Source organism: Topomyia yanbarensis, chromosome 3 (assembly GCF_030247195.1).
Source record: "Topomyia yanbarensis strain Yona2022 chromosome 3, ASM3024719v1, whole genome shotgun sequence".
NCBI classification, from domain to species: Eukaryota; Metazoa; Arthropoda; class Insecta; order Diptera; family Culicidae; genus Topomyia; species Topomyia yanbarensis.
The window spans coordinates 55,061,041-55,079,221 of record NC_080672.1 but is presented as its reverse complement, the minus strand read 5'-3'; the positions used below and the strand labels follow the sequence as shown (position 1 = coordinate 55,079,221).

At 42.2% G+C, this 18,181-nt stretch overlaps 1 protein-coding gene across 1 annotated transcript in view; it reads right to left on the bottom strand.

Annotated features, from left to right (window-relative positions):
- LOC131693812 (uncharacterized) overlaps nucleotides 1-14,807 on the bottom strand; it is a 64,986-nt gene extending 50,179 nt beyond the window's left edge. The window contains exon 1 of the mRNA XM_058981956.1: nucleotides 14,173-14,807. Coding sequence (XP_058837939.1) covers nucleotides 14,173-14,239 — 67 coding nt within the window. The 5' untranslated portion in view covers nucleotides 14,240-14,807. The remainder of the gene's footprint in view (nucleotides 1-14,172) is intronic.
- Between the last annotated feature and the right edge of the window lie 3,374 nt (nucleotides 14,808-18,181).

Here is an 18,181-nt window from a genome sequence, read left to right as displayed (position 1 = left end):
ATACCCCGTTTTCAAGAGAAAAACCGCAATTTCCCATATAAAATCGCAAGCGCACAACACTAAAAGACCAACTTGAGTATTCTGAGATCAAACATAATTTTTCGTGAAGTAGACGAGAAATGATGAAAAACTACGTATTTGGTTTGCTCCTAGCAGATCAGGGTCGATTTTTATGACAGTTTGAAGATTTTCTCAATTTTGGCCAATAAAAATGGATTTTTATATGAGAAAATCGGAGTTTTTCCCTTCAAAACGGTATATCTCAGGATGCGCTCATATTATATTGGGACGATAAGTGTTCTTTATGTAAAAATGTCTGAGGAACGCGATGGCATTAAAATTTTCAAAATTAAAATATACGTATTTTGAGAAAAATTAACTTTTAATTTTTTACGTTTTAACGACATTCAATTAGCTAGAGATTACTGGGTAGGGAAAGTTATGAAACTTAGAGCCATAGTACTCAAGTGAGAGCAAGGATGTGAAGTAAACAGATCGGAAAACTAGAAGTGGCAGGGTCATTAGAACAGGCTTAATATCGTGCGGGCTTAATTTTTGCCTTCTGATAATGAGGGTCGAGCTTAGGCAGAATAACTACGAATCACCCGAGTTCACTATCATGTGTCCTTGATAAAGGTAGACGTATCTATCTTTACCGTGACAACCGGCGACCCTCATTATCAGAAGGCAAAAATTAAGCCCGCACGATATTAAGCCTGTTCTAATGACCCTGCCACTTCTAGTTTTCCGATCTGTTTACTTCACATCCTTGCTCTCACTTGAGTACTATGGCTCTAAGTTTCATAACTTTCCCTACCCAGTAATCTCTAGCTAATTGAATGTCGTTAAAACGTAAAAAAAAAATTAACTTTTAATATTTAACTGAAAAAAATGCATAGTTGGCAACACTGTCGGCAAAAAATATTATTTTTTATAGACTCCTTGAACAATTTTCTTCAAAAGCCATCTTGTGGTTTGATTCTAGAGTAAATAGAACGGGAGATATGATCAAAAGAAAATCAAGGGTTTTGGCAATTTGCCAAAACGGGGGGTTGCTCCCATGACCCGAGGGGTGGTTCAATTGACACAAAAATTTGGGTTTTTATATATTGGCGCTAGATGAACAACTCCTCCAAATTTTGTTCAAATCCGTGAAGGTCGATTTCAAGTTTGCATCTTTTTTTGATCACTTCGCGTGGAATGACCCATATGCTTACACGAGATTATTCCAATTGATCCAAAATATGCTGATAAATTGTACCTTTCTCAATTTCAAGATAACTCGCTAAATGTTTGGAATAAAATTGATGTTTGTTTAGATTTTTGGGAGAATTAATCTCATCGCACATTTACTAAAAGAGGTCTCATATAAGCTCAAATATACCCCGATTTTACGGAAAGGTAGTATTGGAAAAAATGTCCTCACATCACGGATGTTATGAGACACTAAGTAAACATAGGAACTATGTAATTTTCACCCAATCACACTTTCGGTCGAAAATAAGCTTTTCCACTTGAACGTTTTCGTATGTGTTGTATTGAATATTCCGGAAAGCCATACACAACGTCACAAAAAGCCTGCTTCGGCAACGTTCAAAAACTATGTTGAAAAAACCTTTTTCAAATCGTCTATTGCAGTGATTCTCAACCTGCGGTCTGCGGACCCCTAGGGGTCCGTGAAGTCGTTGCTAGTGGGTCCGCGAAGAAAAATATATTCTCCGAGTGCAGATTGAAATTTCAAGTAGTTCTCCTAAAAAACTGAAAACAACATATTGATAGCATACAAAATCGATGTTTATCCGCGGGGGTCCGCAGCGACCCAGGGTGATTTATAAGGGGTTCGTGGTACGAAAAAGATTGAAAACCGCTGGTCTATTGGCTCGACGCACAAGCTCAACCTTCTGGTATTCACGTGAATAGCTCCCAAAATGAGCAGCCGCTGATGCTTAAACGTGATTTTGCTGGAGATTTTAAGGATGTTGTACTAGATACAATGATGCGAGTTTTAGAACAACAAAGTTTAACAAAGTCGTGGATGTTTTCAATATATTTGTAAAAAAAGGTAATGAAAGAAAAATCATTCTCAACACGTGCTCATCGAATCCTGCGCACGCAATTAACCAGTGCGGACTGCGATTCTTTTCCTTGCTGGAGGGGCGTTTTCAGCATCCCTGATAATATCTGAGGTTCGTTTGGCCTAACCCTTCGAATACCTTTGTCGACCAAAACATGTCATCAATACATCATTGAATGTGAAATGATTCCGAGAATTAATGGCTGAAATATTTTATATGAAGGCTACTCTTAGGCTTTAAATTTATGTAAAGAGTTTCTCTGTCACATAAGATTTTAAATGACTTTTTTCTGAATTGTTACTAAAAATGAATAATTTACAATAAATTACTTTTTTTTGACTTTCGCTCTTAACCCCTTAAGTTGTTGATATTTAATCCGAACATGTTATACATTTTTGTTATTGGCACATCAAAACCTTTCGAATGGTGGGTCGATTATGTTGATTGAAAGTTTTATTCCTAAGACTACAAAAAGTTCCAAAAACACGTTTTTCAAAAAGCTCAAAAACGATTCTACGAAAAAGAAAATGGATATGATTTTCGCGTTCAGCGACCCAAAATTGACATTGAAAATGCCTTTTTTCTTAGCTTACTGCAATTACCAGAAAATTGGTAAACTAGTGTAATAGAAGAGCCCGGGCCTGTTTGCGGAAGGCATAAGTTGGCAGAGTTCCTTTGGCTTCGTTTCTATTAGACATCTCTCGTTTTTTACCACAAATTATGTAAAATATGTTTTCATATGTTGCAATTCATTTTATTTTGTAAAAATCATGGGTGACAGTTTTCGAACGTAATAAACGAATTTCCTTAATGTTGCGGAATTTGTGTTATTTCCGGTGAGTTTTATTCTATTACGTAAATGATAATATTTTTCAATAATGCACAATCTACTTAAATAAAAGAGATAAAAAATGAAAATTCCGCTAACTAGCACCGGGCTTCCCTACTCTTTCGAATCAAATAGGTTAAATTTATTTATTGAAAATCGGGTTCGGGTCGGACACGGTTTTTAATTTATTTTAATTTGGATGCGGGTCGGATTTGGGTCGGGTTCGGGTTCGGATTTTTTTACCGGCCCGGGTACGGGTCGGGTTCGGGTAAGCTTACAAAAATAATATTCGGGTTCGGATCGGGTCCGGGTACGAAAAAATCCATACCCGCCCATCTCTAAACTACTCTCCGCAAGCCCAATACGCCGCAAATGCCCATCCAAGGTGTAGTGGTTGGACATAAGCCGGGACATTACACGACTGAAATCCCGACCCACATCCATCCCCCTGAACCAAGACTTCGTTGATACCTTTGGGATAATTGAATGTAGCCATAGTCCAAGTTCACCATTGCTCCACGAGGTTTGCCAACCGTTGAATGTTCTCTGACGACAAATACTAAAAAAAAAATCGTTGAAGCAGATGAGTCTTTCGTAGATGTCACCTTCTAATTCTTCGCTAAAGAATCGGCCGTTTCGTTGCCCGGGATAAAGCAATGAGAGGGGACCCAAACAAAGGTAATCGGGTAAGATTTTTCAGACAACGTACACAAGGACTCCCGTATCTTCCCTAGCAAATACGGAAATCGCTTTTTGGGCTCCATCACACGAAGAGCCTCGATAGAGCTGAGGCTGTCCGAAATGATGAAGCAGTGATCTGTGGGTAGAGTGTCGATGATCCCAAGGGTGTACTGAGTTGCAGCTAACTCTGCGACGTAAACTGAAGCGGGATCATTGAGCTTGAATGAAGCGGGGATAGTATTATTGAAGATACCAAGACCAGTGGACCCATCGAGATTTGATCCGTTAGTGTAGTACATTTTGTCACAGTCGACTTTTCGGAATTTTTTATAAAATATATTGGGGATCACTTGCGGACGTATATGGTCCGGGATTCCACGAATCTCTTTCTTCATGGATGTGTCGAAGAACACAATGGAATCAGAAGTATCTAGGAAACGGACACGGTTGGGATTGTAGGAAGAAGGATTGATGCTCTGTGCCATGCAGTCGATGTACAAGGACATAATCAGCTTTGAGAATTAAGCTCGACTAGCCTCTCCAAGTTTTCAATCACCAACGGGTTCAGAATATCGCATCGGATGATCAATCAATATGAGTTCCCAAAATCGATTTTTTAGCGGAAGTACGCCCGTCAGCACTTCGAGACTCATCGTATGGGTCGAGAGTATGCAACCCAAGGCAATGCGCAAGCAACGATACTGGACACTTCCCAGTTTGATGAAGTGTATGTTCGCAGCGGAGCGGAAACAGAAACAAACACCCGTACTCCATTACCGACAATATCGTTGTTTGGTATAACCTGATCAGGTCTCCCACCATGTTTCAGCTATTGTCCGGAGAAAATTGATCCTTTGTTGGCATTTCTGTTTCAAATACCTGATGTGACATCCCCAGGTACATTTAGAGTCGAAACCATACACCGAGATATTAAAATGTGAAGACCTGATTGATCGTTATGCCCATTAAAAGAAGCTGGAGTTGCGCCTACTCACGCTTCCTAGAAAAGACAACCACCTCCGTGGAGAACTCGATACCCAGCTGGAGAGCCCAAGCAGACAAATTGTCCAAAGTATCTTGCAATGGTCCTTGCAAATCGGCAGCTTTGGGGCCTGTAACAGAGACCACCCTGTCGTCTGCAATCGCAACTTACCGTGCATGAATTGGCAAGACAATCGTCACTGTCATTCACGTAAAAATTGTAGAGTAGGGAGCTTAGACATGTGCCCTGGGGTATTCCCCATGTTGTTAAAACGCCCTGCAAAAAGTGCGTGTGCTTTGCAGACAACAGGTTCAGCAAAAAGTTATTTAAAACCGATGAAAGATCATGCTGGTGCAGCTTCTCTGACAGAATGTGTATAGAAACTGAGTCAAAAGCTCCCTCAATGTCCAAGAAGACTGATGCCATCTGCTCTTTGTTAGCATAGGTCAATTGGATGTCTGTAGAAAGCAACTCAAGGCAATCGTTCGTTCCTTTGCCTTAGCGGAAGCTAAATTGTGTATCTATTTTCTTCGTCCTAATTGTCGAGGCGATACAAGATCATTTTCTCGAACAGCTTCCGAATACAGGACAGCATTGCTATCGATCGATACGAATTGTGGTCGGAGGCTGGTTTTCCTGATTTTTGGATGGCGATAACCTTCACTTGCCTCTAGTCATGAGGGACAATGTAACCCTCAAGAAATTTGCTAAATAAGTTCAACAAACGCCTTTTTGCAGTGTCAGGCAGATTCTTCAGCAAGTTGAATTTGATTCCTGGGACGTTATTGTTGCATGACAAAAGAGCAAGTAAGAACTGGGTTTTCTGTACCGGGACAGATCTTCTTGGCGAAAGCGAATATCCAGCGGTTTGAATATTCCACGTTCTCGTTCGTTACGCATACGTGTAGCCGTACCCGAAAGAGTGCTCACCGCTGTTTCTCTTGTTAATCCGTCGAAGAACCGGTGCCAATAACTGCGTTTTTTGGCTCTCATTAGACTCGTCTTTCGCCTTCCTGGCGACGCGTGCTTCCCGGAAGGCCTTACATGCAGTGGACTTCTCCGCGTACAACTCTGAGCACTCTTTGTCCCACCACGGGGTGGGAGACCGTCCATGGGTATTCACGCTGGGCACTGGCTTAGTCTGAGCATGATTCGCGCTGTTGAGAATCAAGCCAGCCAAAAACCCGTACTCTTCCTTCGGAGGAAGTTCTTCAGTGGATTCGATTTTACGGGTATCGCGGTCGCGTAACTCTTCCAATCAATGTTCCGTGTGAGGTCATTTTTTTATTTATTTATTTATTAACAGTTTAAGGCCGAAGTGGCCTGTGCCGTATACAAAAGATTCCTCCATTCCACTCGGTCCATGGCCGCGCGTCGCCAGCCACGCAATCTGCGAAGGGTCCGCAAATCGTCTTCCACCTGGTCGATCCATCGTGCTCGCTGCGCGCCACGTCTTCTTGTACCGGTCGGATTGCAATTGAGAACCGTTTTCACCGGGCTATTGTCCGACATTCTGGCTACGTGCCCGGCCTACCGTAGTCGTCCGATTTTCGCGGTATGACAGATGGGCGGCTCCCCCAACAGCTGATGCAACTCATGGTTCATTCGCCGTCTCCATGTGCCGTCTTCCATCTGCACTCCACCGTAGATGGTACGCAGCACTTTCCGTTCGAAGACACCAAGTGCGCGTTGGTCCTCCACGAGCATGGTCCAGGTCTCGTGCCCGTAGAGAACTACCGGTCTAATCAGCGTCTTGTAGATGGTCAACTTCGTACGACGGCGAACTCTGTTCGACCGAAGTGTCTTGCGGAGGCCAAAGTAAGCACGATTTCCTGCCACGATGCGTCTACGAATCTCTCTGCTGGTATCATTGTCGGCGGTCACCAGTGAGCCCAAGTACACGAACTCTTCAACCACCTCGATTTCGTCGCCACCGATGCAAACTCGAAGCGGGCGGTTCTCATTCTCTTCTCGTGAACCTCTTCCTATCATATACTTTGTCTTCGACGTGTTGATGGCAAGTCCGACGCGCTTGGCTTCTCTTTTCAGTCTGATGTAGGCTTCCTCCATCTTCTCAAAGTTTCGTGCAATAATATCAACGTCATCGGCGAAGCCAAGTAGCTGAACGGACTTTGTGAAAATCGTACCACTCGTGTCGATCCCTGCTCTTCTTATTACACCTTCCAGCGCGATGTTGAATAACAGACACGAGAGACCATCACCTTGCCGTAACCCTCTGCGTGATTCGAAGGGACTCGAGAGCGTCCCTGAGACACGTACTACGCACATCACCCGATCCATCGTCGCCTTCACTAATCGCGTCAGTTTGTCCGGGAATCCGTACTCGTGCATAATCTGCCATAGCTGATCTCGATCGATAGTGTCGTATGCGGCTTTGAAGTCGATGAACAAATGATGTGTGGGCACATTGTACTCGCGGCATTTCTGCAGTACTTGACGAAGAGCGAACACCTGGTCCGTGGTAGATCGTTCGCTCATGAAACCCGCCTGGTACTGCCCCACAAACTCTCTTGCAATTGGTGATAGTCGACGGCATAGTATTTGGGAGAGTACCTTGTAGGCGGCGTTCAGCAGGGTGATTGCTCGGTAATTACAGCAATCCAGCTTGTCGCCCTTTTTGTAGATAGGACACACGACACCTTCCATCCACTCCTCCGGTAAAATCTCCTCCTCCCAAATCTTGGTAATCACCCAGTGCAGCGCTTTAGCCAGTGGCTCGCCACCGTGTTTTAGTAGCTCGCTTGGTATTTGGTCAACCCCAGCGGCTTTATTATTTTTGAGCCGGCTAATCTCCTCCTGGATTTCTTGGAGATCCGGAGCCGGTAGTGTAATGTCTTCCGCGCGTGCTCCCAGGTGCGTTACCGTGCCATCCTCGTCGTCTGCTGCATCGCCGTTCAGGTGTTCTTCGTAATGCTGCCGCCACCTCTGGATCACCTCACACTGGTCCGTGAGAAGATTCCCGTTTGTATCTCTGCACATGTCGGCCTGTGGTACGTGGCCCCTGCGCGAGCGGTTCAACTTCTCGTAGAATTTCCGTGTGTCTTTAGCGCGGTACAGCTGCTCCATCGCTTCGCGATCTCGGTCTTCCTGCTGGCGCTTTTTGGTCCGGAAAACCGAGTTCTGCCTGTTCCGTGCCTGTTTATATCGCGCCTCGTTCGCCCTCGTGCGGTGTTGCAGCATTCTCGCATTCTTCTCTTCGACTAACTGCTCGCATTCGCCGTCGTACCAGTCGCTTCTTCGGTCCGGGCCCACCGTACCTAGTGCAGTGGCTGCGGTGCTACCTATGGCGGATCGGATATCTCTCCAGCCATCTTCAAGGACAACTGCGCCTAGCTGCTCTTCCGTTGGTAGTGCCACTTCCAGCTGCTGCGCGTATTCTTGAGCCACTCTGCCATCTTGTAGCCGCTCGATGTTTAGCCGCGGCGTTCGGCTTCGACGAGAGCTATGCACTGTCGAAAGTTTTGAGCGTAAGCATACTGCAACCAGGTGGTGGTCCGAATCTATATTCGCACTGCGATAAGTGCGGACGTTTCTGATGTCCGAGAAGAATCTACCGTCGATTAGAACGTGGTCGATTTGATTTTTTGTTACTTGGTCCGGTGATCTCCAGGTGACTTTGTGGATATCTTTGCGAGGGAAGAAGGTGCTTCGGATTACCATTCCACGAGAGGCTGCGAAGTTCACACATCGTTGGCCGTTGTCATTTGATACGGAATGCAGACTGTTAGGCCCGATCACCGGTCTGTACATTTCCTCCCTTCCTACCTGTGCGTTCATGTCGCCGATGACAATTTTCACGTCTCGCAGAGGGCAACCGTCGTATGTCTGCTCCAGCTGCATGTAGAACGCTTCTTTCTGTGAGGTCATACGAAACATTAATTGTTTCTGATGGTTTTGAACTGTTAGCAATTGAAATCACGATAGGCAAATGATCGCTACCGTGGGGATAAGGGATCACCTTCCACATGCAATCTAACTGTAGCGATGTCGATCATAGCAACAAATCCAACGCGCTTGCGCGTGTTGGTGGTGTAAGAATCCGCGTCATTTCTCCCGTGTCTAATAATGTTGCAATTGTCGCAAAGATCTTGGATTAATGTTGATCTATTATCATCATGAAGACAGCCCCATACCGTACCGTGCGAGTTGAGGTCTCCTAGAACTAGCCGCGGTGCCGGTAAGGATTCCGTGACATTACAAAACGTTCGGTGCCCTACTGAGGCTCTAGGAGGAATGTAGATGGAAGCAATGCAAAGGTCTATGCCTTTGATTAGAACTTGACAAGCGACAATTTCAATGCCTGGTGTCGAAGGGAGGTTAATTCGGTTGAAAGAATAGCACTTTTTAATCCCCAAAAGTACTCCTCCATAAGGGTTTTCTCGATCCAGACGAATTATATTGAAGTCGTGAAAGTTGAGATCTATAGAAGTTAATCATGTTTCACATAATACGAAAACATCACATTTTAAACTATTTAGTAAAAATTTGAAGGAATCGATTTTCTGGAGGATATTTCTGCAATTCCACTGTAGGACAGTGATCGAATCAGTGATCTCGTTTGATGACTTAGCCATCGAAGGATACGATCGCTGCAAGGAGGGGCCATTTAGCAGTCAGCTGCTTCAAAAATGTTTGCACTACAGGGAGAAAATGTATCAGAATGCTTTTAAGAGGATCAGTAACATTGAAAGCTGTGAAGCTTAGGTCCACTATGTCAGAAAATTCCATTAGTCCGTTACTGGACTGAGTGTCTGTTTGAAAGAAGGGTACGCTTGGGGTTTTTGGTGTCCCTAGAAGTGGTGGATACTCCTTGATAGAATTAAAATTTCCAAGTCCTGGAGCAACTTGCTTCGGCTTTAGGGTAGCACTTCCGTTGGATTTATTAGATGTTGTTGGCGCACTCCCAGAGGAGGACATCTTGGGACCCTTACGAGGTAGTCTAGGAGAAGCAAGATTTTTCCTCTTCCTGGACTCCCCCGGATTAACGTGAGATGTTCCCTCTTGAGGATCATCAGATTCTTGCACAAAGCTATCCAAATCAGCAAAGGAATTTTCGGACAGGATAGATGGCGAAGAATTCATTAGCATTTCTGCATAAGAGCACCTCGAGCGTTCCTTAAGGCAGCGCTTAATTTTATCCCCGCGCTGTTTGTACACAGGGCAAGATTTAAGAGCATGGGAAGGGCCCCCGCAGCAAATACACTTTTCAGTGTCTTTGCCGCAAGAGTCATCCCCATATTCTCCCTCGCACTTGCCGCATCGTTTTTCATTTCCACAATAAGTGGCTGTGTGGCCCAACTTCTTGCAATTGCTGCAGCTCATGACCAGCGGTACAAACAGACGAACAGGTAGGCGAACTTTGTCAAGTAGGATGTAGTTGGGAAGAGAAGACCCGGCGAATGTCACCCGAAGCAAGCCTGATAGAGAATAGGTAATCTTACCTCCCTCGATGTTTGCGGTATACAATTGCATTCCAAGATCTTAATCTGTTGAAGTGAGGGGTTCCTAAAGCAGCCAACCCCGTGCTCCAACAGTTCTTCGCACTTCATGCCCGACTCTGACACTACTCCATCGATTTCCACCGCCACACAAGGCACGTACGCTTTAAATTCCCGCGTGAAGCGCTCACAGCGATCAATCTCGTTTGCCTGACCGAGATCATTCACCAAAAACTCGTATCGTTTGCCCGAACACGTGTGATCTAAGTTACCGCTGGGAACTGAGTAGTCAAGCCTAGAGACAGTTTCAATATATTAACAGGGTTTTCCCCGGTCTGAAAGTATACCACCCATGGCCCAGAAGAATCTAGAGGGTATTGTTTTATACGGGGGGCAATGCGCGTGTTAGGGGAATCAGGGACGTTTAAGCACGAGGACAGAGCGTTGTATAAACGGCGATGTGTCTTATTATTTGATTACAAGGTAGAGTAAGAGAAGGGAAAAGGAAAGAAAGCAAACGAGGAAAAACACACAACATTTATCTGCAGCAACGTTGATTGTTCCGCACCATCGAAAACAATGTACTGGATTTGCTACCGGCACCAGCGGAATGGCGGCCAACGAACGAACCTTCACTCACCGAGACTTACACACCGAACACCACTGTAAAGTATAACGATCTACTCCGTTCACAGGCTTGGAAACAACTGATTTGGTGAGTTGTAAGCAGTGGTAGCATTTGCTGATGGCTGAGCCGCTGTGCCAAACAGGCTTTTAAGCTTCACGATGGTTTCGCAGATGGAAAAATCGCTGGAAGTTTTCGGCAAAATGAAGCTATGATAGCGCTCATGCTCTCCAAGCTTCCACATCGGTAACCGCACTTTGGCAGGTTTGTCCAGCCTTCCTGCGTTCTTCGTGAACAGGTCTTCATAACGTGAGAACCATACTGCAAATGTTATGATACTCTCGAAGTCATACCGAAACTCATTGACGTTTCTCGCAAGGGGATCAGGAACCGCTTCGAAGTGCTCAGGTACATGAACCAGCATGTTGCGGAGGATGTTGTCCTGCTGTTGAAGGGACGCAATTTGATGGTCCTGGGCCAGTTAAATATTTGTTCTTTTCAAATTCATTCCATTTTACTCAAAAATAGTCGATGAAATATAAAAAAAATTTATATTTCATCGACCAAATTTAAGTTATCCGCCTCAATGCAATGGTCTGCTTCAGGCAACCTAAGAAATCATTGTGCGCTGCCCGCATGATGTTCTTCTGGAATTTGATTCCATTCAGCCACTAGATTATTTTGAGAGCTTCCACGCTGTGCTGTTTTTTGGGACAGATCCTGGCTGCCAACATACTCCATACAGAATAATCCATCGGGTTAAGATCTGGTGAATTTCGCACTGGAAATAAATCCTGAAAACTGCTCCGTAATCCACAGTCGAATGCGTTATGCGCGGGTGCTAAATCCTGTTGAAAAACCCAGGGTGTAGAACCGAAGTGAACCATCTTTGAATCAGATTTTTGTCGATGAGTCGCCATTAAATCAGCCGAATTGATTAGTGATTTTTCCGTCAACCATACCTTACCGTTTTGCTTATTTACGAACTGCTGGACAGAGCAGATTTTTTCACCCGTAAATAGAACATTTTCCAGCATTCCATCCGTGGCCTTCATTAATCACACTTTCGCTCTTTTTAATCTCTCCAGTTTTTTCTTTGCTGTCAGTTACTGTACTTTTGTGATCTTGTATGACTTGGTTTCACAATGTTTTTCAATATTCGTCGGATAATTGGTTGAGATTTTCAGCCAATTTATTTGCAATGCGGCGAGAATTCTTTTTTCAAACGTTTTCTAATATTTACACACTAACAAAGGATGTTGCAGTAGCTTGAACCAGCTCCCGGACGATTTCCCTGTTCCGCCGGTGAACAACAAATGTTCTGCTGGATGGCTTTCCAGTGGCTACGTATTCGTCTCTCCAGCGGGTTGACATCAGTGGTATAACATCGAAGTCGACGCCATCGATCCAGATGATTCTCTTGAATATAATTGTCGTCGGATTCGTCGGAGTAAGTTGAGAAGTTTGCCAAGGCCACGAATTTTTATGGTGCAAGTTTTATGCGCGTTCGTAGGCGGGTTTTCAGCAGGCTACGCATATCCAAGAAAGCGCTATTGGCAGCTAGATTATTCCTTTTCACCTCGTGGCTAGTATTGTTATCACACGTCACTAGTGTTTAATGGTGTCGGTGGTTGAGTTGATGGATAGATATCTAGTTCAGGAAGTGGAGTCGGTAAAGAAGAAGTAGAGTCACTAGTGTTTCAAGATATGTGAATTCGTCGACAACCTCGTACCCTATTGATATCCACCTCGGAACCGCCCTCTGTGTACTTTGTCTCTTCAGACTTAATAGTTGGGCCGATTTCCGCAAGTTCCCTTTTAAAAGAATCGAGTGCCTCTTCCATTGCACTGCGATCAACGCAAATTATTTCGATGTAATTCGCAAAACTAAAAAGCATGGGAAAACTCTTGATAAAAGCATGGTATCTTTGAAACATCAGATATTCGTGTCATGCTTTTGAGCACTATGTTGACCAATTGATTAGAGAGTGCATCGCCCTACTTCAATTAATCTAATGGAATAAACGAAGTGAATGCCTCTCCAACTGTTAGGATCCATCCATTTTCATACGAAACAGCGCAATCAGTTTTGTCGAAGAACCAAGTTCAAGCATTATCTGCTATACTGCCCATAAAAGCATAAGAGTCCCATGTTGAAAAACAGCAAACCGAGAGAAAAATGCTGTTCAAGATTGTCCCATCCATTGAGCCAAATGGATGGGACAACCATGTTTTGGTATTTTTTTTATGTTTTCTAAACAAACCAGGTAATCTAATTTGTGCAATGTGATTCAGTGGTGATACAGAATACAATCCAACGGATAACTCATTTTCGATAACAATCCACATGGGACTCTTATGCTTTTATGGGCAGTATAGATCGCTTCGTTTCATCGAATCGTACGACGCCTTACAATTTACTACCAGAGCCTCTTCAGATACAGAATTTATTGCAGGGTAAACAGCTGGTCTATCAGTTGGCCTTAGCCGATAGCGGATTGAGTCAACGGGAGCAGTCTGCTATACAAAACACGATAGAGTGCCTTATAGAATACATTGAGAAGTGTTATGCCTCGATATTTATGACACTCAAATTAACGACCCATCTCGTTGAATTGTTCTTGCAAATTGATATTTTTGAAGCATGCTATTTTAAAAACCTAAAGTCCAAATAACCATGTCCATGACATAACATTGTCTCACGGATCTTTTTGAACTAGAAATATCTGACGCTAATAAATATTTTTACAACCCAGTCTATCGGTAAGTCTTTCAAATTGGAAAAATTAGGAAGATTTGTGTAACTTTAATAGATTTTTAAACTCATTATTCATTTCGCCACTTGCGTAAAACATCCTAAAACAAATTAACTGCCTACACGGTAGGCTTCACACTTGGATGACGGTTCATAATATTCGGCATTTTCCGGTAGCGTGTATAGACAGCAAATCTGCGGTGTAGGTTAAATTTTCTGCATATGTTAAAAGTTCCAGGTATGGCTGTATTGTAGAGTCATCGTTTTCAAGGATTGTAGAACTGTGCTGACGATAGACTTTTAATATATGAATATTCTTTTATGTTGAGTTATGTACCATGATTCTCCAGGTATAAAGTCTAGAAGGTTTTGGTATAGGCGGGAATCTAGCATTTTTATTTCTGACATTGGACTACACTCGTTAGTCGGTGCTACACACCATCCAACTTAGGTTTAATGTCTATATCTTCTATAAATATATATAAATTATAGAAAATAAATAATACGCAGCGAACAATATTATTTTCATTTCAACTAGCGTTAGCACACAAACCTCAGTCGACATTCAACAGTGAGCTCGTTTTAGCTTTCCATTTTTTTTCGTCTGCAAACTAAAACCATTCCAAACGAGCAATGGCTCACATACCCGCCATATGTATTAAGCCAAACTGCAAACCTAAGGTAAAGCAACTGCTGCGGCGTCACCAGCTGCCGTTCGTTTGGTTGCGAAAGAATATAGCAAGAGTAAACAAAAAATAATACTTACTGGAAGTCGTTTTCTGGTGCTGATTGGCTGCGACCCTCGAGTATTTGGTTTTGGAGGGCGATACCATGCCTCCGACATTCAGGTGCGACCCTTTCCCTATACCTTGCGAAAGCCGTACTTTTCACCTCATTTAGCTTTAGTCAGGTTTGATGCAGCATTTCAGGGTTTTCCACCTAAAGGTTGCTGGTAAATTTAATACAAACACTATGCCACTTCAAAACTGCACAAGTTGCATGTTTACCAAACACCGAACTTTTTGTTTATCACTCTTTTTTCGAGAGGTCATTCATATTCAAAACACTTCACGAAACTATCAGTGTGTGGGTGAGATCGGTTCGTCTGCCGCCTTCTGGTGTACGTGCCACCGAAAACCGCTACAGTAGGAAAACTCCAAAGAAGCCAAGCAAAAAGTGACCCGCTTCTAAAATTTTCACATTTTAAACCGCAAAATCCACACTTTAACTTTGAAATTTTAACATGTTCCGGTTACACACTGCTGCTACTCTCACTTGAGCCTATTTTTGAACAGATTTAACACGAATTTGTGCAACTTTTTAGCGAAAATGCGACCACCCGCGAACACGCGCCATTTTTCTTCCTGCGCTCACTTCGATAATACGCAACCGAACGAACGAACGACGGCGAACGAGCGAGTACCGTTCCATTTTTGACGTTTCGCCTTCTCGTTCCTTCTGCGGTGGTGCTTGGCGCAAGCATCTGCTTTGTCATTGTCGCTGGCTGATGATGTGGTGTGGCACACTCACACCAACATGCAGAAATTGAATGGAATGAATGGGAGTTGGCCGATCGATAGCCGATGTCGGCAGAGTTCATGCACCCGGCGAAATTAAGGGCATAAATAGGTCGAGGTTGAAGTTTAATTTATAGTATTTTAAAATAATCAGCAGTGAAATGTAACTATAATTAGTACCAATGCTAGCATAAAAATATTATTAATAGATGATATTAGCACACAATTGAAACATCGGCGATCGAAATGGAAAAAAACAGCACGTGAGTGCATTCGTGGGACAGAGACGATGTGGGCACTCAGCATGAACACTGGTATTTTTTGAACTTTCAGTGCACTCTAAAAATTATCCGTGTATAAAATAGTAATAGATATCATGCCACTTCCGAAAAGCCTTGGCGCAATAGACACGAAATACCTTGATAAAATTCGCTATATTGAATCTATTGATTTAGCACATGAGTTTTTGCGCTGTTTGAACCAAATAAAGATAATCTGTCATACACTTCGTCATACATATCGATCTGATGAGAACCTAAATGCATATAACCGAGTAAACTTCAGCCTAACTGGTTCTAATTCGTAATCCGGCTCCAGTGACACAACCAATTCTAACTAGAATCGGTTGTGTCACTGGAGTCGGAATACGAAATAGAACCAGCCAGAATTCCGGCTGAGCTTATTTGGAAAGGATATAGTCTATCAAATATGCACGGATACGAAAAACTATCAAAAGTTGAGCTCTTTTGACTCAATCTCGGGGTATCGTGGAATAAGGTAAAATTAGGTAAACCATGTTGAAGGTAGTTTCCCTTTAACCACAGCAAAAATCACAACTCATTGACAAGTTTTTTATACTCAAACTTGAGTTAAATATGCTTAAATTTAAATTGAATCTACCTAATTTTGAGTATACTTCAAACAACTCAAAAATACCTTATTCCATGGAAGACCTCGACTGAGTCGAATCTCTCTTTTTGTTTTTGACAACACTAATAAGTGCGAAAGCGATGCAAAACTCAAAACTACCTAAATTTAAGCTAAAAGAACTTATTCTGTGGGTTGTTTTATTTTTCCGTGTGGAACAACGATTATTTATCAGTGTCATTCCAAACGAGTCAAATCCATCTATTTTAAGAGGTTAAGTGTTTTTGCCTTTCTCAATTGAAAGGTATTGATCTGAAAACTGACAATTTTTTTAAAAGGGCCAAGCATACTATCAAAATTTATTTTAAGGAAAAATGCCGGACAAACCATTAATCTCCGATAATAAATAACAGACGAAAGAGAAAACTTTTCTCTGATATAAAATGATAATATCCATGCTCGGTGGGTTACGGCAAATACAAATTTGTATTTGGTTACGGTTTGTCCGGAATTTTCTCTCAAAGTGAATTTTGTCAGTATGCTTATAGACCATTTACAAAAAACACGCGAGAGGTCGTTTATTCGTTTGGATTATCATTGGCAGATAATCATGATAGATGTCTTCACCAGCGATGCTAGATGTGAAAACATGTCTACATTGTGAATGCATTTGAAATGTGAAGACGTGTTTTTCATTTTGTAGACAAATTTTCACGAATGTCTCATTGATTTCTGGTGGAATTCTGGCTCAAAATCAAAAATCGATTCAGAAACCTGGTCGATGAAGACAAATGAAAATATTTTTTATGAAAAATATATCTGGTATCTCTGGTCTTTACTCTCCTTTATACATACACTCTTGTGAAAACCATTGAAATTCATCTGCCGTGCATCAAAATTATAATACTTTGCCAGTTAGAAACACGTTTCGTACGATTCCAAAATTTAACAAGTCAAATGTATGTACCCGACTTTTGCGCACATTCATGTTTGGTTTGTAGCAGTGTATTGCAAACAATCTACAAGCTCTCTGTTAGACTTACTAGCTTGTTTCTTATGTTTGACCCTTCTTCAAATGCAATCGGCCAATTTGCGAATTCCAAATTGTTGGAGTCAATTTTCAAGATATGTCGTTGTAAAATTTACAGAATCCGTGTCTCTTTGCATATCAACAACTTTGCTGAACGGACCCGGATCCGATACATCAAACTCTAGTCGCTTTATTTTATATGTTTTAATTCTAGCTGATTTTATTTTATTATTTATTTTTATTTATTTATTTATTTAGAGGTTTAAACTTTAAGGTCATTCCCCTCTTTGGGTTAGAAAAATTTCCAACCCTATGTGCGGGGTTGGGACTCGAACCCAGGTGTGTTGCGTACAAGGCAATCGATTTACCAACTACGCTACGCCCACTCCCATTCGAGCTTATTCTACTTCTTTTAAGTTTTGGAAAACGATAAGAATATCATCGACAAATAATAGTAAAAATACGTGTCGATCGCGTTCTTCTTTCATGTTGAGACACTGATCATTTTCAGTTTCCAATTTATGTAACTCGGATTGATTTTGCACTGGAGCGCGGCAATATCGAGTTTTTAACTGCAAAGGCTTTGGATTCCATAGTGCTGTGCTGAGAGCGACAGGCGCACGTGAGTTGGGTGTACTACGTTGAGTCGAATATATTCGTATAATTTTCAGTTTACTTTCCAGACAGCCTTCATGCAAATTACATAATCAAGTAGGCTTCTACCACCGCACCTGTATTTGATAGCTGCTCAGTAGCATGCTCGGCTGCTGGTAACATCTAATCAGTGCATAGGCATTATAAGCTTAAATAAACATGTGTTTAATAAAAGGGACAGCTCTTTTCGATCTATTATTTTCATCCAAATTTGACTGAATCGTCCAAAACCGTATTATATTTATGTTAATCAAACGATATTGTTATCGAAACCTGATGATCCGAGTGAACCCAAATGATTTTCGATTAATCGTTTAGTCAGGTTGACATTATTTCAGTCAATTCCGTTCGATAGTTTTGTTAGTTTGTTGGAATGAGTATTTTTTATTTGAATTTCGTTGTCAATATTCGAGTAGTTACAGCTTTGTGCATTTTACCTGGCGAGATTTGTGCGGAGTATAGTGTCGTATAGTTCAATCCAACTATGTTTCAATATTCTCAATATGAAGTCTCTAGCAGCAAACAGGATAAAACAGGAGTTGTTTCGGGAAATATGGTAGTAGGATTAAAGTTATTGAATAAACATTGATTGTAGTATGTTGTAGTCGTTTCCCTTCATGTTTAGATTATTTGGAGTTATTGTTGATTTGAAAAATCAATCTGCAGTAATGGTAAACATGGGTTCCTGTTTTGTCCAACATCAAACC